This window comes from Rhinatrema bivittatum, chromosome 4 (genome assembly GCF_901001135.1).
Source record: "Rhinatrema bivittatum chromosome 4, aRhiBiv1.1, whole genome shotgun sequence".
Classification (NCBI taxonomy): Eukaryota; Metazoa; Chordata; class Amphibia; order Gymnophiona; family Rhinatrematidae; genus Rhinatrema; species Rhinatrema bivittatum.
In genome coordinates, this window is record NC_042618.1 from 227,023,752 (window position 1) to 227,049,887 (window position 26,136).

General features: G+C 43.2%; 1 protein-coding gene across 1 annotated transcript in view; it reads right to left on the bottom strand.

The window, feature by feature from the left end:
• The window catches only part of LRP6 (LDL receptor related protein 6), a 334,641-nt gene that overhangs the window by 128,109 nt on the left and 180,396 nt on the right, over positions 1-26,136 (bottom strand). Inside the window, exon 7 of the mRNA XM_029599796.1 lies at positions 12,400-12,571. Within this exon, the coding sequence (XP_029455656.1) occupies positions 12,400-12,571 (172 nt within the window). The remainder of the gene's footprint in view (positions 1-12,399; positions 12,572-26,136) is intronic.

A 26,136-nucleotide genomic window follows, 5' to 3' on the forward strand; every position in this document is an offset into this window, starting at 1 on the left:
TCTTCTGTAAGACACCAGCAAAAATAAGCAAACAGAAAATGCTGGATTTCTCAAACTTGTTAAGCCGAATCCTGATGGGCTAAGCTTGTGAAAACCCTTGACTAAATCTGCTTATTTTTACAGCTGCACAATGGTTGTAAATGTCTATCATTTTCATCTTACCAACACTTTATGTATTCCTTTAAATTGTGACTGCCAACTAAATCTTGAATATGAACATTTATATATCTTGATCATTTAATCTATTTCACCAAAATCACTCTCTTCCATCCTCCCTGAATCCACGTTAATATAATCCAGTGTCTCCAGTGGTTTCTGCTGCCTTAACCACAGTGTGGTGTGGGGTTTCACATGCTGAAGCAAATCTAAATACTGCAAACCACAGTGAGAATACAGTCTACAACAGGAAACGCGTGTGGCTTAACCACAAGCACCACCTTTACTGGGCTTAAAAGCTGACGAGTCTCATGCAAAAAATGCTGAGGGTGGGTGGGAGACCTAAACATCTGTATTACACAGTCATAGCATGAGAAACTTAAATCTTGTCACTGGAGAGAAAATAAATCATTAAATGCACAGAAGGATGGAAAATTGTTCAGAGTCACAAAGGGGGTTACAGAACCAGATCAAAGTACTGAGCAGCTATGTTATCTTCTTAAAATAGCCCAAGGGAACAAAATCTAATAAGCAACATCTTTTATTATAAATTTTCACAAAATCTTAGCAATAGTCTTACAACAGTCTATCAAACAGATTACACTTATACAACCAAACCTTAATAATGTGTTAACAATTTATTAGCTAAAGGTTCATATAAATACAAAAGTACTGTAATAAAATCAATTCACAGTCAAAGCATACAAACATTCATACTACATCCATTCCACTATACACACAATAAATTAATATGACATCACATTCACTGTGGTGATGCCAAAATCTTTGAATGTACTCCTACAAAGGCCACTGTTTCACTGAAATACAGCTATATTATTTATCAGTGATAATAATTTACAAAAATTAAATGCTTGAAAAACATCTGGAAACCACCACAATGCAATCGCCAAATATTAAGTCTCTTAACAGTATCCTTAGCTTCATTATATTGTTTCAAAATATGGAGGACTGTTGTAGACCTTTATGATGCACTTTTTTCAGAGAAAGGATAGTTACTTGAAACTGTTTCCCAGAGGAGGCTATGGAAACCAAAGCAGTAACAAAATTCAGGAAAGGATGGGAAAAGTACAGAGGATCCCAACATGCAAGGAAGTTAAGGAAAAGCAAGTTTAGTTACCACAGAGTTCTCCGTAGATAGTAGGATGAATTCCATGACATGGTGGGTGACATCAAATAGCACAAAACAAATCCTCTCTCAACTCACAGAACTCTGGCTCTACTGAGCATGTGCAGAGTTCCCATGTGGGTGGTGCCTCATGAGCCCTCAGTCAACTTTAGAGCTCAGTCTAGCTATGTAATCAACTCTCCAGGGAGGCAGGTGGGTATTTAGCATGGCTAAATCATTCTGCTGTCTAAGGAGAACACTTTTTACACTTATTTCCTCCACTGACAAACAGGGCTCAATTAGCCATGACACATGGGGAGTCCCAAGTTAAGGGTTGTGATGGAGCACTGATTGAAAAAAAGGCAACCCAGAACCCCACAATAGAGAGTAGACTACTAGGTTAACAGATCATGCAAAACTGCATGTCCAAATTTACTGTCACTTCTTGATATTGTCCAGACAGTAATGGGATGTGAAGGTACGGCTTTGCAACTTTTATAGGAGTCTAATCTGGAGGCTTGCTAGTGCATAATAATGTGTGACACAGTATGCTAGCCAATTGGACATTTATTTCACACCTGCTATGCCCAGATGGTTAGAATTATACTGTAAGAGATGAATAGTTGCGAGTCCCGATAATACGACTAAGTTCCTCTCCAGTAGTAAGCCAAGACAAGTTTACAGTCTAAGGAATGAAGGGCTTTTTCACCCGTCATGTGCATTTAAGCCTCAGAAAGAACATGGGTAACATGATTGCTTGATTGATATGAAAAACCTGACACCACCTTTGGTAGAAACTTTTGGTGGGTATGAACACTGCTCTATTATAAAAGAACTCCACATAAGAAAAGTAATGAACCAAAACCTGGAGTCACTGACTTTTCTGGCTGAAGTGATTGCCATGAGAGAAGCTGACACCAATGCCTCAAAAGGAAGAGAAGCTTACACCAATGCCTCAAAAGGTGACTTCAAAAGTTGTGCTAGAACTATGTTAAAGTCCCATGGAAAAGAAGGCTTGACCACTGGAGGTTTGGTATGTCAAACCTTTCATGTACTTCCATTCTAAAGGATGAGTAGAGATTGGCCCACCCTCAGTTTGAATATGGTAGGCTATTATGGCACTGATGAGGTGCTGAGATCCAAGGAAGAAACGAAGAGCAAATACTGGAGTAACTCTCATGGCTCGCATGAGAATGAGTCCAAGGAGCTTTGTTGACACCAGGAAGAGAACAGTCTCCATTTAAAGCCAAAGTTTTCTAGTGGTGGTTTATCCATCTGATACTATCTTCTCAGCGAGCACTCAACATCCAGGATGTTGAGTTGAGAGAGGGAATGTTTGGATGATATAAATGTCCTCCTTCTCAAGTTAAAGATGGATGGGCCCCTACAGGAATAGGTGTGGGGCTATGGATAGCAGTACTAGGCATGTGAGCCACACTTGTCTGGACCATGCTGGCACAATAATTATGAGACATGCCCGGTCTTTGATCTTGACTATTAGCAGAATCAGTGGAAATGTGTACATGAGATCTGGAGCAGAAAAATAAAGTGGTCGACTGAAGGATGTACCCAAAGACTATATAGCCTTTTGACTGTTGACCACTGTAGGAACTATTCATTGTACAGAACATGGCTACTTGACTATTGGTTTGAATGAGAATGCTTTTTCATTCAAACATGGGAGAAAATCGATAAGGCAAGTTTGATTGCTTGTAGTTCTAGAAGTTGATCTGAAATTGCCTTTCTGCTAACAACCAACTCCCTTGAGTTCAGAAGGGGGCCTGTGTGAGTTCCCATTCCTTGGTGGAAGTATCTGTCGCTAATGCTACCTGATGAGGATATAGATGGAGTCATACCCTCTCTTGTAGGATGTAGGGATCTAGCAACCAATGGAGCTTGTTTCAATTCCTGCAAGACATTCACTAAGGTCATCAAGGGTTGAGTCAACTGTTTTCATTAGGAGTGGAGGCACTATTGCAGGAGTCATACGTAGTGGCAGGTTAGTACTACATCTTGATCAAATAAATTACAGTCCAATCTCATCCATCTTTTGAAGTCAAAATATTAGAATTTATAGTCCTTCAGCAACTCAATGATTTTCAAGACAAACACTATTAGATCCTTTTCATTTTGAATTCTGCAAAGAATTAGGAAATGAAATACTTTTAATGACTTTGCTTGATACCATCTGCATGGATTGTGGTAAGAAATACTTTTTAGCTTTTCTAGACATCTCTGTGGCATTTGATACTTTAGATCACAGGATTTTATTGTTCTGCCTCAATGAAACTGAAATCTCTGGTTTGAGTCTTACTTATACAGCTATTCTCACCAAATCAGGATTAATGACAAGACCTCTCAACGGTACGATACTACCATAGGAGTCCCACAGGGCTATCCCTTTTCTTGTTTAACATCTACCTTGCTCCAATAGGCAGGTTGCTTGTGGGACTCTGTACTGGATATCTCATCTAAGCGGATGGCATTCGGTTTTATATAGACCTAAAACTATCTTGGTCAGACACTTCAGCTTTATCTCTCTGTATGTCTTCCATTAAGTCCTGGATGCCAAATAATGAACTATCATTGAACTTGAACAAAACTGACCTTTTGGTAGTACAACACCCCTCTACTGCTACCATCCCAAATTCTATTTCTTGCAACAATGCTCTACTAAAGGTATCTGATATACTAATCACTATACAGAAGCCAAACCTCCTCTCCCAATATAGAAGCAATATAATACGTTTTTGGCGCCATTGATAACTTGGGTTTAAAAAATGTTTACCCGGTCTTAAAAGCTTTTTTGCGGTCTTTATAAGGGTATGGAGATACAAAGGGGTCGTGGCGATGTGGTAATAACTGTATAAAGAGAAAATTCCCTGATGAAGGCTATTTGTAGCCGAAACATGGTCCATGTTGGGAGCAACTTGTGACTTATGATACAGTAATTGAATAATGAAGATATCGAGACGCCTATGATCGAGCTAAGTATCTTGACATTGACTTCTATATATTGTTTAATTTTACAACTTTCATGAACAAATAAAATTGGATAAAGAAATTAGATCAGGAAGTAATTAAACAAAAATAAGAGTATAAAAATAAAGTAAAAAAGATATACGCATAAGAGATTGGGTATGTGATTATAATTAATGGTGCTATAAGAGCTGATACCGTTTGTGGCCCTTTGGGGGCGTGAGACGGTGGATTGACATTCTAGGCACCCTATATATGATACCCGTCTCTCTCTTTTTTCACATAAATTTAATCATTTTGTGTATTAGTTTTTAAGGTATTTGTGAATATATTTTCCCTCTCCGTATTGTATTGCTACTAAAAGTATCTCCATATTCAAGTCTGGGAGTTTGGTTAGATTCTGTGTTATCTTTCCAACATTACAGAAATACAATCAAATAAAGGGTTTTTGTTTTTTTTAAGCTGAGCGTGTTGCGTGGCCTTAAGACACTTCTTACCTCTGACTATTTTCGTTCTGTAGTCCAGGCTTTGATTTTGCTCTTCTTGGACTACTGTAATATGGAATATTTGGGCCTGCCTGTTTATTCCTTAAAAGCCTTCCAACTTTTACAAAATGTCACTGCATGCCTCATTACAGATACACACACATTCGTGAACATATTTCCCCTGTTCTCACTAAACTACACTGGCTCCCAATCCAATGGCATATAAAATTGCAATTATGGTACACAGTCTCCTCCAGCTGCACTCCTTTCCTCGGTCTAATGCCCTTTTAAAGATTTATACTCCTGCTAGAAATCTGCATTGTATTAATTGTGGCATGCTGGAAATACAGTCACAAAGTAGTTTGTCTGCAAGAAACACAAGAGAGGTCTGCAATTCACTTCCGATAGAGCAGAGACTAGAAACTGACACTGAGAAACTCAAGGCTGAGTTAAAAACGTATCTTTTTAGATTGGCATTTTTGTAAACCGGCAAGTTCTTAAACAGAGGTTTTATGTTTTCAGCTCTTATTTTGATTTTATGGCTATTTTATTGTTTTATGAGTCTACAGCAATAGTGTGACATATGTGATGTATGTTTTTTTATTTTATGTAATCTTGTAAATTGCTCAGAGCCTCATGCACCAATAGATTCATAAATTTTAATAAACTAAAAATAACCTGCCACCACAATGTGGCCTAGAACAAACTAGCACTTCCCTAGCTGTTGTCTGATCTGAGTTTATCAACTGATGAGCCAGGGACCAGAGAATGTTTGCTAGATATGTCAGAAGAAATGCTTTCATCTGTAGATAGTCTATCCATGCCCAAATGAATGATTTTCTGAGATGGGACACAGCCAATTTTTTAAAATTTACTAGGGATCCTAGGGATTTACAGGAGTTGGATTGTTTTCTGCAGGGCAGTCAGCATACTCTGCTGGAAAGTTGTGGTTTCCAGCCAGTCACCCAAGCAAGGAAAGAGACAGCCTTGATGACTGCATTTGGTAAAGGACCCTCTGTGCCACTGACAGACTGAAGGGGAGCAATCGGCACTGGTAGTGGATGGGTGAGTGAGCATAGGTATCCCTTCAGATTCAGGACCCACATTCCCCTTCCCTGTCTGAAGGGAAGAATTGAGTGGAGAGAGTTGTTGAATTTCTTCCGTAGCAGATTCTTACTCAGATTTCTTAAATCCAGAATGAGCCTCTGTTCCCCAGCTTTCTTGGGATTAAGAAAATTTTGTAAAACCCCTGGCCATGTTGACTGTGCGGGACAGATTTGATCGCCCGCTAAGGGAAGACTCCACCTCCAAACGAAGCTGTGCTGAGTAAGACTGATCTGGATTGAAGGCTAAGCAATGAGATAGTGAGGGAAGCTGGGAGAAATGCAGGCAGCAACCAGATTCTACAATCTTGATTATCTAGAGACCCTTTGTGATCTTGTGCTATTCTTCCAGATAGAGACAAATAAGAACATAAGAAATTGCCATACTGGGTCAGACCAACAGTGGCCAATCTAGGCTACAAGTACCTGGCAAGTACCCAAAAATTAAGTAGATTCCATGCTGATAGCAGTGGCTATTTTCTAAGACAACTTGATTAATAGCAGTTAATGGACGTCTCCTCCATGAACTTATCCAAATCTTTTTTAAATCCAGCTACACTAATTGCACTAACCACATCCTCTGGCAACAAATTTCAGAGTTTAATTGTGCGTTGAGTGAAAAATAATTTTCTCTGATCAGTTTTAAATGGGCTACTTGCTAACTTCAGAGTGCCCCCTAGTCCTATTATCTGAAAGTAAATAACTGATTCACATTTACCCGTTCTAGATCACTCATGATTTTAAACACTTTTATCATATGTCCCCTCAGCCGTCTCTTCTCCAAGCTGAACAGCCCTAACCCTCTTTAGCCTTTCCTCTTGGGGGAGCTGTTCCATCCCTTTTATCATTTTGGTCGCCCTGCTCTGTACCTTCTCCATCTTTTTTGAGATACGGCGACAATTGTACACAGTACTCAAGGTGCGGCGTCACCATGGAGCGATACAGAGGCATTATGATATTTTCCATTTTATTCACCATTCCCTTCCTAATTATTCCTAACATTCTGTACTGAAGAAAAATACTGGGTTTGGAGACTATACAAAACTTTGGGCCAAGTTTTAGTTAAACTTGTTGCTTTTGATTGGCGCCTCTCGCGCTGTCGATCTAGAGCCAGAAATTGCTGCTGCAGGAGCAGAGCCGGAGACTGATACTGCTGGAATTGCCTGAAGGGGCATCTCTGAAAATACAACTTAAAAGCGAAATAGGGCTGTCTTGAAGTGGACTGTTTGAACTGGTTGTAATGATCGACATGGAAGTGAGCCCTTTGTGCTGCGGTGTAGGCGCACTTATGAGACCTACACCGGCAGCTGGTGAAATCGAGATACAGCCTGGAGCTTCACCTATACCAGCCACCTCCCCCGCAGGTAGAGCTCTTGGGTTCTGGTGGCTGGCAGGACTTAGAGACTCACCCTAAGGCGGTGAAGCGAATTAGAGTCTAAGGGCATGCCAGGGTCAGGATAGGCAGCAAGTGGGAGACATGGAAATAGGCTAAGGGTCAGGGCAGGCAGCAGGCAAACATGGTCAGGTTCAGGTGGCAGGCAAATGAAGTCAGGCCCAAAGAAAGAGGTCATATTTGGGAAGTCACTGCTTACCCATGCTTAGGAGCAAGAATTAAATCTCTTCTTTGGGATCCTGCCGGGTACTGGTGACCTGGATTGGCCACTATAAGAGACAGTATGCTGGGCTTTGGTCTGGCCCAATATGAAATTTATTATGCTCTAAAGCTTAGAAAAAATTAAAATCTATGAGGTGCAATGCATCTGAGGAAAAGCAGATTTATACCTGCAGAACCCACCTTCTTAATCTAGTTACAACAAAGGCAGTTGTGTTCACTTTGGCAGGCATTCAAACCACTCGGCTTCTTGATTTTCACTACTCTGTTTAAAAAAAAAAGTGGGTGGGAGATCCTTGTGTATTAGGCTTCCACACTGAGTCTGTTCCCACCGCCAGGCAAATCACTTCTTAAAAAAAAAAAAAAAAACCCTAAGAATTTGGGAAAGAAACACACTATTATAGTACTGACAGAATAGACGAAGCTGTCATCGAAGGAAAATGCAGCACAGCAATTTCAGGATTACAGTATGAAATAAAGCATTCTCCACATGCCAAACTTTTTGGTTCCCTTCTTGTACACAATAAAGGTCTCTGTACAAGATTTCTGGTACAGAAAAGGCATGAGGCTGCTTCACTTGTTCTATTGCTCAACAGTGGATTTGTTCACTTTTTTTTGCCTGATAATTTCCTCCTGCTCCTTTGGACTAGCTCAACTGGAACTAGGGCTGGGATTTGGTGTCATGATGTTTCATTTGAAACTATCTTTGGATTTTTACTCCAATTTTATATCTCTTCCCAACTCTCCTAGCCCTGTGTCCTCAGCTGGGAGCCATGCACCAGTTCCTTCTGAATCACTATAATCATGGGTCCTAAATCTAGATATTACTGTTGCGAGATGACTGGCTCCCTTCCCCTAATGCTGTTAGTATTTTCTGGCTTCCAGCAAATAAGGCTCCTTGGCATATATGAACATCAGTTTTTCATTCCATTTATCTCCTTTACATACAGTTGTAATTTAAACATCCCTAGTCAAACTATATGTTTCAATACAATTCTGAGTGAACAGAAGCTGAAACCATTTCTACATGACACAAAATTAAACACTATTTACCAATGTTAAGAGATTGAAAACAAAGTGAATATGGCATGTGCAAAAGTTTGAACATCCAGTTGATCCATTACAAAAGTTAATAAGGCCCAATAAGTTGATAGATTCATTAGGCCTTAAATTAGTCATGTGAAGGCAATTTCACAATTGAACAAATACTCCAACCCTGCTAACCTCAGCTTGTGACTGTTCTGGACTACTTTCAACAACCATGGGATCCTCAAAGCTGTCTGAGCATTTTAAAATGAAAGTAATTCACTTTTACAAAAGGAGGGGAAGGCTATAAAATAAGTTTCCATATTCTGCCAGCTAGCAATTTCAACTGACAAACACTGTTAAGAAATGGATGTTACATGGAACTGTTAAATTCAAGGCAAGATCTAGAAAATCAAGAAAAAACTGTCTGAATTGCCAAAAAAATGGTCAGATCAGCAAAAGAAAGCCCACTGATCACTGCAAATGACCTGAACAGTTCAACTGACACTGGAATAGTAGTCTAAATGTCCATGTACAGCACTTACATGACATTTTCATGGGATTGTAGAAAAGATTTCCTTCTGGCAAAGTCCTCACCGAAAGTATGCAAAATAAAACCTTGATATGCCTGAAACTTTGGAATATATTCTAGAAGCTAATGACTCCAGCCAGTGATGAAACAAAAGCTGAAGAGAGGTTGGATTTTTCAGCAAGGCAATCTGAAATATGCATACCACAAAATCAACCATGAAGTACATACAGGAAAGAAAGATGAAAGTTTTGGAATGACCTTCACAGTCATCAGACTTGATTACTGAAAATCTGTAGGAGTCCATGCAAGGAGTCCTAAGAATATGGAAACTAGAAAAGTTCTGCAAGGAGGTGTGGGAAAAAATTCCAAAAGCAAGAATAGAAAGGACTCAGTTGGCTACAGTAAATGTTTGAAAGCTGTTATTTCTGCCAAAAAATAAAGTACTGAACGAAAAGGTATCCAAACTTTTGTGCATGCCATGTTCACTTTATTTTCAATCTGTTAAAATCAGCACATAAACATGACAACTTTCATGCATAATTAACATTGTACCATGTAGTGATTATTTCAGTTTCTATTTTTAGGGATTATTGAAATGCATTTTGACCAGGGGTGTTTACATTTTTGCATACAGCTGTACCTAGTCCACTTGCATTTAAGGTCTTTCAAGACTCCTTGCTCACATTTCTCCAACCTTGTGGCTCTAGTCCCATGGGCTACAGCTTTGTTCGGATGGGAGAAGGGGATAGCAGGTCCCTATCAATGTTATTTGCTACCTGCAAGAATATTCAGTTTTGTGCTGCATTGCTGGAGACTCCCTGTTCTGAGTCTCCTGACAGGGTGTGCAGGTCTCAAGTGCATCATGTAGGTGGGTCAGCTCAAGTCTAGGGAAGAAGGAAAGGAGACTGCCACTGAGGGAATAGTTTGCACATAGACTTCTCTGGCCCTAGGTTGGTAAGGGAAGCCAAAGTCACCAAAGTAGACCAGGTAGGTATAAAAAATGAGGGAAGGGAACATATATGAAAACTAATCTCAAAAGTAGCTTTCAGAGTTACACCTGGTGGCCAAAAGAGCAGAGGAAAGCTGGCATTCTATCCTCAATCTATAAGCAATTAACATCATTTGAAGAACATTTGCCATAAATGCCCCAATTCCCTCCAACAAAGTTTTTGCATCCTTAGCTAGAATAAAAAACAGATCAGGATCAAAAATCTACTCTGGACCACCACAAGCTCACCCAAAATAAAGTTATTTGTTTTTTGTTTTTTTTAAACTGGTCAATATTACCTACATATATGGTTTCTAAAATTCTTGCTACTCAGCAGCCAACATGAAAGGTTCTTACTAATGCTTCTGGTGCACAAATAAAACCAATCAAAAAAAAAACATAGCACACTTTTATAATCTATCATAACTTTCTTTTAAACCCTAAAATAGCAAAAGGGCATGAGTATGGTCCCAGTATTGATGCAACTTGAAAAAAAAAATTGTGTTGAAGGGAAAAACATGATGGAAAGCAGGAACAAAATACATACTGAAATTATATGCAGCAAGTGACAAAAATTAACACAGCTGAGAAGTATACAAACTCAGTACTGTCACAGTCATGCAATATTCTGCAGATACGCTTCAAATCCAATTTGCTTTTAACAAAGTTATGTGCTGGGAAACTTAACACATAAAAATTCCAAATAAGACAGCAAAATATTTCAGATTCATAGCAACTATCCACGTGCAACCCCTTCTACTGAGGAAGTATGGTAACAGCCATTCATTTCTGAAGGGCTATAAGCAGCAGAACCCAGCTGAGATAAATGACAGCGCTGCAGAGCCAGAGTGTTTTTTTGCTTGCTGCAAGCTGCCAGAGAAATGGCAACTAAAGATTCATGCTAAACACCCCCCTTTCTGACTGGTCTCCATTAACCTCCATGGATACCTTATCTGCTTCCCAGGGGCTCACAGAACAGAATGCCACAAAGCAGCTAGTATGTTTAAAAAAAGAACCCAGGATAGAGAGAAGCCAAGCCCTAATACACAAATGCCCCAAAAAACAGGCAGGGATTTTTTATTCAGGTAATAACCGCAATTCCTTTTGAATCTAGAACCTCTAATTTCTTAAAAAATAAAATGTACCTCTTTCCTGGATTGGTTTCCTCCATCTCGTTTTTAGGTTTGCTTTCATTTTTCGACTCAGTGCATTTTACTTGTTACATTTGCATTTTTTTGGAACATAAACTGTGCACCTTTGCTTGTGGTCCCATCCTTTGTTTCTAAAATTCCTCAAGGACCATTTCAGTTGTTCCTGCTATATTCTGGATGCATCACTGCAATGCTAGTATATGTTTTGACAGGGATCAGCACAATATTGCTCTGGGTTACTTGGACACATGATGGAGGTTTTGGCTGAGTAAGAAAGGCTTTCAATAACTTCAATCTCCTGTGGAACATACAGTTCCAAAAAAAAAACAAAACAAAAACCCCTACCACATCTTAATTTTGTTTTACTGAAATCAATCTTATGTAAATAACTTTAAAAATCCTTATACTTCTACTTTAAGAAACATATTAGAAAACTGAGGGTTTTTTTCCCTTAGCTGATTCATGTGTCAAGTTTCTCGACGGTCTGGAATATTTTGACTTGGCCTTTTGTAGAATTTTTAGGAGAAAGCATACGCAATCGATTACTGCAGAAGCAGACTCCTCTCAAACTGCTCGCTAGTACAATAACTGCAGCCCTGCCATAAGATTCCTCTCAAAAGAAACGCCTACTTTCAAAGAAATGGCCTGGCTTGGAAAGCAAGAGTAGTTCTGGCAATCCTGAGAACCACAAATATGAATAGTTTTCAAAATATTCATGTTCAGTATACAAAATTGTTTGCATATATTTGAGCTAGGAACTCAGTTAATTTACATATTTTGCTACCATAAAAATCAAACCCATTTGTCAACCTCACAGTAGAGTCTCTGCTGCAGAAAGCCAGAATCTGTAACCCACCACTAGAGAAGTAAATGTTCTTAGGTTTGACCACTCATAAGTTATGGAAAACCTTGTCCTGTGATTACTAGGGATGTGCTTTTATTGGAAACAAAAACAAAATACACAAAATGAAAAAAAAAGTTGTGTATACCCCTAATGATCACTAAGAATAAAACCTTTAAAATTTGGCACGCGCCCTGAAATATTTCAAAATGGCTATTCTAGAATAACTTTAATTTCAGTATTTTAAGAAATTTCTATTTGCAATTACTCTGCCACATAAGAATTTACTATACTGGCAAATGCTCCTGAACAGAAAACTTGAAGCAAATGTTATGCTTTGACAAAAAGATTTAAGTACCATATTTAAAAAACAAAAAACAAACAAAAAAATGAAACAGACCTCAATTTTATCTGTCTTGGCATCACACCAGTAGATTGTGCCTTCTGCATAATCCAGTGCAAGCCCATTGGGCCACCCAAGTGAAGTATTCACCAAAGCAAGGCGATCCGAACCATCCAAAGCAGCACGCTCTATCTTTGGAATCTCTCCCCAGTCAGTCCAGTACATGTACCTAGGGATAGGAAAACATTTTTTTTTAATAATTTCCAACATCTTTCTATCCAGTCAGTGATGTCTTTAATCCATAATGAGGTTCAGCCTGCAACATTCAGGAAAAATAAGATGCAATACCTTCAAGGACTTAACTAGAAGCTATTTTCTCCATAACAGTCTAATTATAAGCTAATCCTAAAATGAAGAGAACATTGGAGAAATTACTTACCTGATAATTTCGTTTTCCTTAGTGTAGACAGATGTCCATCTGGACCAAAGGGTATAGTGTACTCCTGATAGCAGTTGGAGACAGATCAGATTTCAATCTGACGTCTGCCCTAGTACATATACCCCTGCAGGAAGTGCAGCTCTTCAGTATTCTCCTCGAAAAGCATTGTGGATATATATGTGTGACTGACTTATTTGAATAACTTGATTAACTTGATTAACTTTATAACTTGATTAACTTGAACTGGTTGAATTAGCAATAGCTGGAGACCGCCAGTGCCCTCAACCGGGAAACATCGACACCCGGTAGGATGGGTGTTCTAGACGAAGGAAAGCATGGCTTACCCTTGATCACTCGCTCCTGGGGATGTCCTCCGAAGATTCCATGAGTAACGGCAGCCGTGGGTGGGATGCTGAGTCCATCTGTTTACACTAAGGAAAACTAAATCATCAAGTAAGTAATTTCTCCATTTCCTAGTGTGTAGCAGATGGACTCAGGACCAATGGGATGTATAAAAGCTACTCCCGAACCGGGTGGGAGGCTGCCCGTGACCCACTTAGTACTGCCCTTGCAAATGCTGTGTCCTCCCGAGCCTGAACATCCAGGCGGTAAAACCTGGAGAATGTGTGGATGGATGGAGGACCATGTCGCCGCCCTGCAGATCTCGGCGGGTGACAGCATCTTGGTTTCTGCCCAGGACACTGCCTGGGCTCCAGTAGAATGGGCCTTGACTTGTAGAGGCGGCGGCTTGCCTGCTTCTATATAGGCCGCCTTGATGACTTCTTTGATCCAACGGGCTATGGTTGCTCACGAGGCTGCTTCCCCTTGCCTCTTCCCGCTGTGAAGGACAAATAGGTGATCCGTTTTTCGTACGGGTTCCGACATTTCCAGGTATCTGGATAGGATTCTGCCGATGTTGAGGTGGCGTAGACTTCGAGCCTCTTCAGAATTCTTATGCTCATCTGGCGATGGTAGCGAGATGGTTTGGTTGAGATGGAAGTAAGACACCACTTTGGGGAGGAACGAGGGAACCATGCATAACTGGATGGTTCCTGGAGTTAGCCTGAGAAACGGCTCATGGCAGGACAGTGCTTGTAGCTCGGATATACGACGGGCTGAACAAACTGCCAGCAGGAAGGCTGTCTTCAATGTTAATAGTCAGAGAGACAGGTCGTGGAGAGGTCTGAAAGAGGCTCCTGCTAAGAAATCCAGGACCAGGTTGAGGTTCCAAAGAGGTACCGGCCACTTTAGGGGTGGTCGGATGTGCTTGACTCCTTTTAGGAAGTGGGAAACATCCGGGTGAGAGGCTATGCTGTTGCTTTTGGCTCCGTAGCATGACAATGCGGCCATCTGTACCTTAATGGAGTTGAGGGACAATCCCTTCTGTAGGCCGTTCTGTAGGAATTCCAGGACCGCAGGAATTTTGACTGAGCGTGGTATGATGTCGTGGTCCTCGCACCAGGCTTCGAATACTCTCCAAATCCTTATGTATGTTAGAGATGTGGAGAACTTGTGTGCTCGGAGCAGGGTGTCAATTACAGCCCCCGAGTATCCGCTCTCTCAGGCGAGTCCTCTCAATGGCCAGACCATAAGCGAATCTTCGCATGTCTGTGTACACGGTCTTCTTGGCCAGTCCGGGGCCACAAGAAGTACTGGTCCCCTGTGTTGTTCTATCTTGTGAATGACTGCGCCCAAAAGGGGCCACGGCGGGAAGGCGTATAGCAGAGTCTCCTGTGGCCAGGCCTGTACCAGGGTATCGATTCCCTGGGACTGAGGTTCCTGCCTGCGGCTGAAGTAACTGGGCACTTGGGCGCTGGACCGGTTTGCCAGAAGGTCCATGGTTGGTGTTCCCCAACGGTTCACTATCAGTTGGAACGCTGCAGTCGACAGCTTCCATTCTCCTGGGTCTAGACTTTCTCTGCTGAGGTAAACCGCCGTGATGTTGTCTTTCCCGGTGATGTGGACGGCCGAGATCTCCTGGAGATTCACTTCCAATCACGACATTAGGGGGTCTATTTCCAGAGACACCTGTTGGCTTCTGGTTCCTCCCTGACGGTTGATGTAGGCCACTGTTGTGGTGTTGTCAGACATTACCCTGACCGCTTTGTCTCTGAGTCTGTGACCGAACCATAGGCAGGCTAGTCTGACTGCCCGGGCTTCTAGGCGATTGATGTTCCATCCCGACTCTTCTGCGTTCCACTGCCCTTGGGCGGTTAGCTCTTCGCAGTGTGCTCCCCATCCTCGTAGGCTGGCATCAGTGGTGAGCAGGATCCAGGTCGGTGAGGATAGTCTTGTTCCCTGGCTCAGGTGGCCGTCTTGTAGCCACCATCGTAGTTGGGTCCGAACTCTGCCCGGGAGCTGTAGACGTACGGTGTAGTTCTGGGACAGTGGATTCCATCGCGATAGAAGTGAGCGCTGTAGGGGTCTCATGTGAGCTCGTGCCCATGGCACTACTTCCAGTGTGGATGCCATGAGACATCCACACTTGAAGTAGTGTCAGGATGACCTTTTCTTTGGTGTCGGACTCCTAAGTATTCTAAAGACTGTGAGAGCTGCAGACAGCTCTTGTTTGTGTTGACCACCCATCCGAGGCTCTCCAGTAGAGTTTTGGCTCTGTTGGTTGCCTGGTGACTTTCCTCTGGGGCAGAGCTTTCCAAAGTGTGTGTCGCGACACTTTACTGTGTCGCCTGAGGTGTGCCGGTGTGTCGCGCAAGCCCGGTGCACGTGACACACTGGCAAGTGCAGGGGCCGGGAACCCATGGCTCCGAGCCAGATATGGCTCTTTTGAGGGCTGCATCTGGCTCGCAGACAAGTGTCGCCACACTTTCCCGCTGACCCAGCTGCTCCCCGGTCCTCCTCCGCCTGGGCGGAACGCGGCAGGACAGCTGGAGTCAGCAGCACCGGCGTGCTCTCTTCTTCCCGCCCCCCCCCCCCCCCCGGAAGAGGAAGTGGAGAGTATCGGGTGAGTGCGCGGCAAGAAGAGGCCACGCTAGTGCGCTCGGCATCGGCCCGAAGAAAAGAAGACTGCAGCGCGGCTCGGAGGAAAATGAAGAGCTTCAACCGCGGCCGATGGGACTCCGCCTCCGCGAGGGCTGAAAACGAAGAGGTTAGCGTTGGGAGGAGGCTGCTGCGAGTTCTGGGGGGGGGGGGGGGGGAGAGGAGAGAGAGGGAATGAGCGAGCAAAACATCGCTCATTCATTCTCTCTTCCCCCCCCCCCCCGGGAACTCGCGGCAGCAGCAGCCTCCTCCCAACGCTAACCTCTTCGTTTTCAGCCCTCGCGGAGGCGGAGTCCCATCGGCCGCGGTTGAAGCTCTTCATTTTCCTCCGAGCCGCGCTGCAGTCTTCTTTTCTTCGGGCCGATGCCGAGCGCACTAGCGTGGCCTTTTCTTGCCGCGCACTCACCCAATACTCTCCACTTCCTCTTCCGGGCCGCGGGGCCCTGTGTGTGTGTGTATGAGAGAGTGAGAGATTGCATGTATGTGAATGATTGAGAGCCTGTACATGTGAAAGAGAGTATGTCTGTGATTGAGAGCCTGCCTGTGAGAGAGAGAGAGCATGAATGTAAGTTTACCATTGGGAACCTGTATGTGTAAGTTTGTGATTGAAAACCTGTTTGTGTGAAAGAGTATGTGTGTATGATTGAAATCCTTTGTGTGTGAGAGAAATCATGTGTATGTATGATTAAGAGCCTGTGTTTAAATGAGAGAGAGAGAGACCATGTGTGTCTGTGTGTGATTGAGAGCTGGTTTAGGTGATGGAGCATGTGAGTATGTGATTGAGAGCCTGTGTTTAAATGAGAGACCATGTGTGTCTGTGTGTGATTGAGAGCTGATTTAGGTGAGGGAGCATGTGAGTATGTGATTGAGAGCCTGTGTGTAAATGAGAGAAAGAGAGGACATGTTTGTAAGCATGTGAATGAGAGTCTGTGTGTGAGAGAAAAAGACAGCATGTATGTGTGTGATTGAAAGCCTGTGTGTGTGTAAGCGTGAAAAGATAGACAGCATGTGTGTAAATGTGTAATTAAGAGCCTATATAAGTGAGAGAGAAAAAACATGTGTATATGTGAGTACTGAGAGCATGTGTGTATAGGTGTGTCATTGAGAGCCAGTGTGAGAGAGAGCGCTGGTATGTGACAGAGAGGAGAAAGTTCCAAGCAAACCACCCCACCTCCTGCTAATTCAGAACAATCTCAGGACACCTGGATATCAAACGTTCCCAGGTATGCAGAGCAAAAAAATGTTTGTATCCTTATTATTTTTCATTACTGGGTCTTTGTGTCTGCTATTTTGAAATATTTTGTTGGTATCTGGAAATGTTTTATATGAGTTTTTAATTGGATATTCCACTCATCAGCTGTTTCGAAATATATGTTCTTTTTGTTAGTACTGTTTTACTGCTGATGATTTTATATTTCTTGATTTGTTTTATAAGGATGGGTGATGTTTCTTTTTTCCTTTGTTACACTGCATACAACCTCTGGTTTGCTAGTAGACTGAATTACTGTGTCCCGAAATTATGTTTGTCTAAAAAGTGTGTCACCAACATGAAAAGTTTGGAAAGCTCTGCTCTGGGGATTTCGCCCTGATCAGCCAATCGAGGTAAGGGTGTACGAGGATTCCTTCCTTCCTCAGTGTTGCCGCCACCACCACTATGATCTTGGTGAACGTCCGGGGTACTGTGGCTAACCGGAAGAGTAGTGCCCGGAACTGGTAGTGATGGTCCAGGATTTTGAAGCGTAGGAAGCGCTGATGTTCTTGATGGAGCGGAATGTGTAGGTAGGCTTCCGACAGACCCAGGGATGTGAGGAACTCTCCCGGTTGTATCGCCCTTATTACAGAACGTAGGGTTTCCATGCGGAAACGGGGAATCCTCAGGTGACGGTTGACCGACTTGAGGTCCAGGATGGGCCTGAACATTCCCTCTTTCTTGGGGATGATAAAATAAATGGAATAATGCCCAGTATTTATTTGTTGTGGAGGCACTGGGGTTATGGCCTCTAGGGCCAGTAATCTGGTCAGTGTAGCTTCCACTGCCACCCTCTTGGAGAGGTCGGGGCAGGGGGATTCCACGAACTTGTCCGGGGGGTTCGGAGGAAATCCAGGTAGTACCCCTTTCGAATGATGGTTAGGACCCACTTATCTGAAGTTCTCTCGACCCATCTTTGGTAGAATAGGGCAAGTCTGCCCCTATGGCTTCTTCCTTTGGACGGGTCGGCTGATTCTCATTGTGGGGTGCGGCTGGGGCCTGGTCCCGAGCTGGTTCCCCTTTTGTTGTGCTTGTTCCGAAAGGACTGGTTCCTGCCTGTAGGACGAGGCACTTGGTAAGTGTTTCTGTATGGATTGAAGCGCTGTGAATCTCTGCCCCTGGAAGATCGGGGGGGGGGGGGGGGGGGTCGCTGGTTTCTCTTATTCCTGTCTTCCAGTAGCCGCGGCAGTGGGGACTCGCCCCATTTGTTAGCAAGTTTCTCTAGTTCGCTGCTGAACAGGAGGGATCCCTTGAAGGGTATCCTTGAGAGTCTCATTTTGGAAGATGCGTCGGCCGACCAGCTTCGGAGCCAGAGTTGCCTCCTGGCTGCCACAGCTGATGACACTCCTCTAGAAGCGGTGCGCACCTGGTCGGAAGCAGTATCCGCGAAGAATGATACTGCTAGTTCCATGGCTTCCCCAGGAGTGTTGCTCCTGGTCTGTGATAGGCAGGCACGTGTCACCACAGTGCAGGCCGCTATCTGCAGGGACATAGCGGCGACGTCAAAGGACTGTTTAAGAATGGATTCCACATGTCTGTCTTGAGCATCTTTGAGCGCTGCACCTCCCTCCACTGGGATAATAGTGCGCTTCAAGAACACGCAGACCATGGCATCCACCTTCTGGGCATGTCCACCTCTGGCCGCCGGGTCCAGAGGATACATGGCTGCCATAGCCCGTCCCCCTTTGAATGTAGACTCTGGAGCGATCCATTCCAGGTCAATTAGCTGTTGGACGGCTTGTAACAGAGGGAAATGGCAGGAGGTCTGACGGAGTCCCTCTAGCAGGGGGTTAGTCTTAGGCTCCCCCGAGGCACTTGTGCCCGGGATAGCAAGCTCCTTCAAGCTGTGGGTGACCAAGCCTGGAAGCTCGTCCTTGGTGAAGAAGCGTCTCATGGTCCAGTGAGGCTCTGTCCCCAGAGGGAGTTCCCCCTCCTCAAGGGGCTCCGATTCCTCCTCCAAGTTGTCCATGTCTCTGGAGGTGGGGCTTCTGGGTGGTGGATTCACTTCTCTGGACCTAGAGGGGTCAGGGGTGTAAAGGTCCTCTGGTGGAGGCTAAGGCCGTGTTATTGGAGGCTCTGTCTGCATGTGAACGAAGGTGTGCAGACCTTTGAAGAATTCCACCCAGGAGATAGACGGTGGGTCCAAGCTAGGAGGCACTGTGTCCCTGGGGGTCCCGTTTGAGAGGGGGTCCCCTCTGGGACTCGCTAGGTCTGGGATACTTCTGGAGGAGCTAGCACTCAGTCCCAGTTGGGGCTGGCCCTGGGCTGGATCTCCCAGGGCCTCCTCGCACTAGATACACAAGGCGTTGGCCTCTTCGTGTTGTGCGGCTCTGATGTGGCATGCTGGGCAGAGGCCCTGAGCTCCTTTTCTGGTGGTGCCATGGATGTAGGCGTGTAAAATCTGTTATGCGCTCTGGTGCGTCGAATATGTGCACGTGGAATGGGTGTGTGCTCAGGATGTGCACGCTGATGTGCGCATAAGTCGCAGATATGCGCTCGGCACAGAAAGCGCGTGTTACGCGCGTAACTTGTGCGCACGGTACTTAAGCGTGCGATATTGTGCGCACAAGTAATTTGTGTGCCCGGCTTGCCCTTTGTGCGCACGGATCGAGACAGCGGACAGGGCGGCCAACAGGGCCAAAATGGCGACGGCAACCACGCAGACAATATGGCGACCACCTGGGAGGGTCTCCATGTGGGAGGACACTTGGATCTAACTGGGGCCTAGCCCTGCTAGGGCGGATCAACCCTGTGGCACTGGTCCCAGCAGGCAACCTGTGTGACTCCTCGAGCTTCGGAGACTGGAGTCTTTAAAGAAGGCGGTCTCCGGCTGCGGGGGGAGAGGGGAAGTACCTTCACCGCCGTGCTCGAGGTTGCACCTGCTGCCTCTCAGCCGCGCCCGAAATTGGGGGCTAGGTCCCCGCCGAGAGTCGGCCGCCGGACCGAGGCTCACCTCCAAGGGATCGCGGAAGTCACCTCAGGAATTCTCAACTGGGGAGGGACCAGAGGGCGTCACCAGGGCCCTTCTGTAGAGGTAAGATTTCTTATTTTGGGTTTTCTCCGGTAAATTTACTCTAACGCTGTAAGAGCGTGCAGGTAGCCCCTAACTGCTATGGAGACGGAAAATACTGAAGAGCTGCACTTCCTGCAGGGGTATATGTACTAGGGCTGACGTCAGATTGAAATCTGATCTGTCTCCAACTGCTATCAGGAGTACACTATACCCATTGGTCCTGAATCCATCTGCTACATGCTAGGAAACAGCCTTTTTCAAGCATTAGCTCAACATAATACTTGACATACTGTATTAGACCAAGGGTCCAACAAACCCAGTATCCTGTTTCCAATAGTGGGCAAGCAGCGTCACAAGTACCTGACAGGATCCCAAGGGATAGATAGATTCCAAGTTGCTTATCACAAGAATAAGCAGTGGATATCTGCAACTCCACCTTAATAATGGTTTATGTACTTTTCCTCTAGGAGCTTGTCCAAACCGTTTCCAAAGGCAGCTACACTAATAGCTTTCACCAACATCCTTCGCCAACGAATTACAGAGCCCAAATGTGTTGAGTAAAAAAAATATATTCACTTATTAGTTTTAAATGTATTACCTAGTTAGTTCCTTCATTGTGTGTACTTTTTGAAAGAGTAAACTGATTAACATTTACTCATTCCTTTCCACTTGTTTTATAAACCTCTATCATATCTCACCTCGGCCGTCTCTTCTCCAAGCTGAAGAGTCCTAACCTCTTTAGCCTTTCCCTCATAGGAGAATTGTTCCATTCCCTTTATCATTTTGGTAGCCCTTCTCTGTACCTTTTCTAATTCTGCTATATCTTTTTTGAGATATGGTGACCAGAAATGCACACAGTTCTCAAGATTAGGTTACACCATAGAGCGATACTAAAACATTATGATATACTCTGTTTTATTCTCCACTCCTTTCCTAATAAGCCTTAGCATTCTATTTGCTTTCTTGGCTGCTGCTGCACACTTTTCTCAGAAGATTTATTTATTTAGAAATTTTTATATACCGGTATTAGTGGGGACATCATACCGGTTTACAGTTGAACAAAAGAAAGTACATATTAACAGGGGAAAAAAAACATGGGGGGGGATAAACAAGAGGCAGTATGGAAGCGAAAGATTAAAATAAACAAGAACATAACATAACATAACATATCAATATAGTAGTATCATTAAAGCCTTAATATAAGGATTAAAGGGGAGAGAAGGGTGAGAGAGACCGCGTTCTGAAGTTAAAAACTGCTTGCCTGTAAGCCCTGCTTCCGGGGGTGTTTCAAACCTCGACGGTGCAGTGAGAAGAAAATCGAGGGCAGTGGGCGGAGCCCCGGACCGGAAGGAGGAAGCAGCTGTCTATAAGAACAGCTAACAAGCAACCAGAAGCGGGAGAGAAGGGTGAGAGAGACCGCGTTCTGAAGTTAAAAACTGCTTGCCTGTAAGCCCTGCTTCCGGGGGTGTTTCAAACCTCGACGGTGCAGTGAGAAGAAAATCGAGGGCAGTGGGCGGAGCCCCGGACCGGAAGGAGGAAGCAGCTGTCTATAAGAACAGCTAACAAGCGACCAGAAGCGGGAGAGAAGGGTGAGAGAGACCGCGTTCTGAAGTTAAAAACTGCTTGCCTGTAAGCCCTGCTTCCGGGGGTGTTTCAAACCTCGACGGTGCAGTGAGAAGAAAATTGAGGGCAGTGGGCGGAGCCCCGGACCGGAAGGAGGAAGCAGCTGTCTATAAGAACAGCTAACAAGCGACCAGAAGCGGGAGAGAAGGGTGAGAGAGACCGCGTTCTGAAGTTAAAAACTGCTTGCCTGTAAGCCCTGCTTCCGGGGGTGTTTCAAACCTCGACGGTGCAGTGAGAAGAAAATCGAGGGCAGTGGGTGGAGCCCCGGACCGGAAGGAGGAAGCAGCTGTCTATAAGAACAACTAATAAGCGGCGTGCAGCAGAGCCGGCGCGTCGCTGAAGCCGCGTGCGCTAAAGGGGCGTGCGCTCCATCGGACTCTGCCGGACTCCGCTGGATACAGCCACAGCCATTGCTCCAGGTACTATTTAAACTCTAGTATTTTGCTGGACTTGTCTCTCTCCCTTCTGCTTATCTCCTATTTAAAAAGGAGTGGTAATATTGAGACACAGTGATTGCCTATGAAATTGAGTATATAGCATGCCGGCTAAGAGGAAGGGTAGGGTTAGGGTTTTTCCCGCCCTACCCGCCCCCCTAACGTCGCCCATCCAACAGGCAATCACTAATTTCTTAGTCTCACCTATCTCTCAATCCCAGAAGGCTGAGGAACCTGGTGAGCTGGGCAGTGTGGGAGGACGGCCCAATTCTGCAGAGGAGGCATCTTTAAGTCCTAATGTGGGACTCCCTCCAGTTCAAAGAAGATCTGGATCAAGCAACGATTTAGTCCCCAATGAAATCAGCGACCCCCTGGACACAGCTGGAAGTATTTTAACCCCAGCTGTAATACAGGAGGTTTCAGGGTCTACCTCTGATGCTGCTTTGACATCTAGCAGTAAAGAAGTTGTGTTGCCTAAACGTCCTGAACTGGTAACTTTGGACACTATATGGGAAATGGTTGCAGCAATGTCCCTTAATATTAAAGTTTTAGAAGGGAAAATGGACATGTATAATTCTAGATATACCCAGGATTTGGTTCAAACTCAAGAATATCAAAGAAGATCTGATGAAAGAATTGCTCAATTGGAAAATAATGCTGTGAAAAATCAGGAGTTTAATATTGCCGTGGCAAAGGACAGAGAACAAATTGCAGTTAGACTGGAGACCCTAGAGAACACTACCAAACGTTTTAATTTGCGTATTATAAATTTTCCCAGAGTGACAGGGGAATCTCCCCTAATCACTCTGACTAATTTTTTCCAAGAAGCGCTTGGTATTGCTCCTGGGGAAGTACCAGTTGTGAATAATTGTTATTTCCTTCCAAAGTCCACTAGGAATAGGAATATTTCCCAAGAGATGTTTCAGGGAGATCTTACGAGATTTCTTGAAGACTCTAGTGTAAAAGTGATTGACTGGGGTACTCTTCTGGTCACTTTTTTCACTATAAATGATCTGAATAAGACCATGAAAAAGTACTTTAATAAGTTTCCTATCTCATTTATGGAGAAACCGGTAAAAAATTTTCCGGACTTAGCAGTTGCAACACAACAAAGGCGAAAGACTTTTTTGTCTTTTCGCCAAGATGTGTTGTCACTGGGTTTTTCATATAAATTGCGGTTTCCCTGTAAATGTTATATTAGTAAAGAGGAAGAGTCATATATTTTTTTCATCCCTGAACAGTTAAAATCATTTCTTGAACAAAAGATGAGACAACAACCTGCAGCATCTTCCCCTATAGACCAAACAGGGTAAAAAGTTAAAATAGAGATAGTCTATTACCACGTATGTCATGGATTTAATTTGTAATTTCCTGCTTTCTCCCGTTTGTTATATATGGAGACCAAGCATCTCCCCTTTTGTAATGACACTAAATAGGTTGGAATCTCTTTAGGTTTGTTTAAAAGAACAATGTTTAAAAAAAAAATATTCTTGATATCCATACTATGTATTTCCTAATACAATATATATAAAAAATTGTATTTGAAAATTATAAATAAAGTGTTAAAAAAAAATATAAGGATTAAAGCCTTAATATAAGGATTTCAATGTATTATCAATGATACCGCCTAGATCCTTTTCCTGAATGGAGACTCCTAATGTGGAACCTCACTTTGCACTTGTCCACATTAAATTTCATTTGCATGCCCAGTCTCCCAGTTTTACAAGGTTCTCTTGCAATTTCTCACAATACTCTTGTGATTTAATAATACTGAATAATTTTGTATCATCTGCAAATTTGATCACCTCGCTTGCTGGTCTCGTTTCCAGGTCATTTATAAATATATTAAAAACCAGTGGTCCCAGAACAGATCCCTGGGTCACTTCACTATTCACCTTTCTCCACTTGGAAAATTTACCATTTAGCCCTATTCTGTTTTCTATCTTTTAACCAGTTCACAATCCACAATAGAACACTGCCCCCTATCCCATGACATTTTAAGTTCCTACAAAGTCTCTTATGAAGGAGTTTGTCAAATGCTTTCTGGAAATTCAGATACACTATATCAACATGTTTATGCCTTCAAAAAATGCAAGCACATTGGTGAGGCAAGACTTCCCTTGGCTAAATCCATGTTGGCTTTGTCACATTAAACTATGCCTATCTATATGTTCAGCAAATTTATTCTTTATGAAAGAAGTTATTTTGCCTGGCATGGATGTCAGACTCACTGGTCTGTAGTTTCCTGGATCAGCCCTTGATCCCTTTTTACACTGGCGACACTCCAGTATTCAGATACCGTAGACAATGTTACAAATTTCCAATAGCAGATCTGCAATTTAATTTCTCAGTTCTTTCAAGCACTATAGGATGTATACCATCTGGTCCAGGTGATTAGCTCCTCTTTGGTTTGTCAATTTGACAAAGTTCATCTTCTAGGTTCACTAAGCTTTGTTTCATTTCCTCTGAATCATCACTTTTATTTATTTATTTAAATTCTTTTAATGTGCCGATGCTCAAGACCAGGTCTTATCGTACTGGTTTACAATAAACTAGGGGGTGAACCAGTTAACAATGAAAGCAAAAGTTACATTATAACAGGGAATGTGGAACTAGGCTGTTAGAAAAAAGGAAAAGTTGAACAATTTCTAACTGGAGAGCGGAGCATATAAGCAGAAAGTAAGTGCTTACATGGTAAGAATTATATACAAATTTACATAGAGTATATGATTGGTAAGTTATATGAAAGTGCGGTTAGCCGAAAAACAGTTCCTTTGAGTTGCGGAAAGAGGACGTAGCCGTGGGGTATGTGACTGTGTGGGTGACCCTGATGCTTCTTCAAGGGTATGCTTGGGCGAACAGCCAAGTTTTTAATTTTTTTCTGAAAGTGATATGGCAATGTTCCTGGCGGAGATCTGGCGGGAGAGAGTTCCAGTGATGCGGACCGGCAATTGATAGTGCTCGTTTTTCAATGGTGTTGTGAAGAACGGATTTTTTGGGGGGAACTTGGAGGGACACTTTTGAATATCATTTCTGGCATGGGTATTTCTCTTACATTTTCCTCACTGAATTCCAAAGCAAAGAATTAATTTAGTCTCTCTGCTATGACTTTGTCATCCCTAAGTGCTCCTTTTACCCTTTCAGCATCTAATGGTCTAACTGACTCCCTCATAGGCTTTTTACCTCCAATGTATCTGAAAAAGTGTTTAATATGAATTTTTGCTTCCATGGCAAACTTCTTTTCAAATTCTCTTTGCCTTCCTTATCAATGTTTTGCATCTAACTTGCCAGTGCTTAATCTGTTCCTCATTTTCTTTATTCAGAAATCTTTTCCATTTCTTGAAAGATGTTCTTTAAATATTATAGCCTCTCTCACCTCAACTTTCAACCATGCAGGTAGTCTTTTAGAATTCCTTCCACTTTTTCTAGGTGTCTGGGCTTCCTAAATTATATTTTTAAACAATGTCCTTGCCTGATCTAAACTCAATCTTTGCAGTTGCTCCTTTCAGTTTTTTCCTATCCCTTTTATTAATTTTATCAGTCACCTTTTTAAAAGTTAAATACTGTCGCAGTAGATTTCTTTAGTGCCCGCTCTCCAGTTATTAAGTCAAATTTGATATTGTGATCACTATTTTCAAGTGGCTCCAACACTTGTTACCACTCGCACCAAATTCTGTGTTCTACTAAGGACTAGGTCTAAAATAGTTTCCCCTCTTGTTATTTATTGTACTACCAGTTGCTCCATGAAGCAGTCATTTATTTCATCTAGGAACTTTGCCTCTCTAGAATGTCCTGATGTGATATTCACCCAGTCAATATTGGGGTAAATGAAATCACCTATTACTGTTCTGTTCATTTTGTTACCTTCCCTAATTTCTTTTAGTAATTCATTGCCTGTTCATTTTGGTCAGGTAGACTGTATTACCCCCACTACTATTTTATTCCCCTTTTCACTTGGAATTTCTATCCATAAAGATTCAACATTGTATTTTGTTTTCTGCAGAATTTTTATCCTGTTTGACTCAAGGCCCTCTTTCAC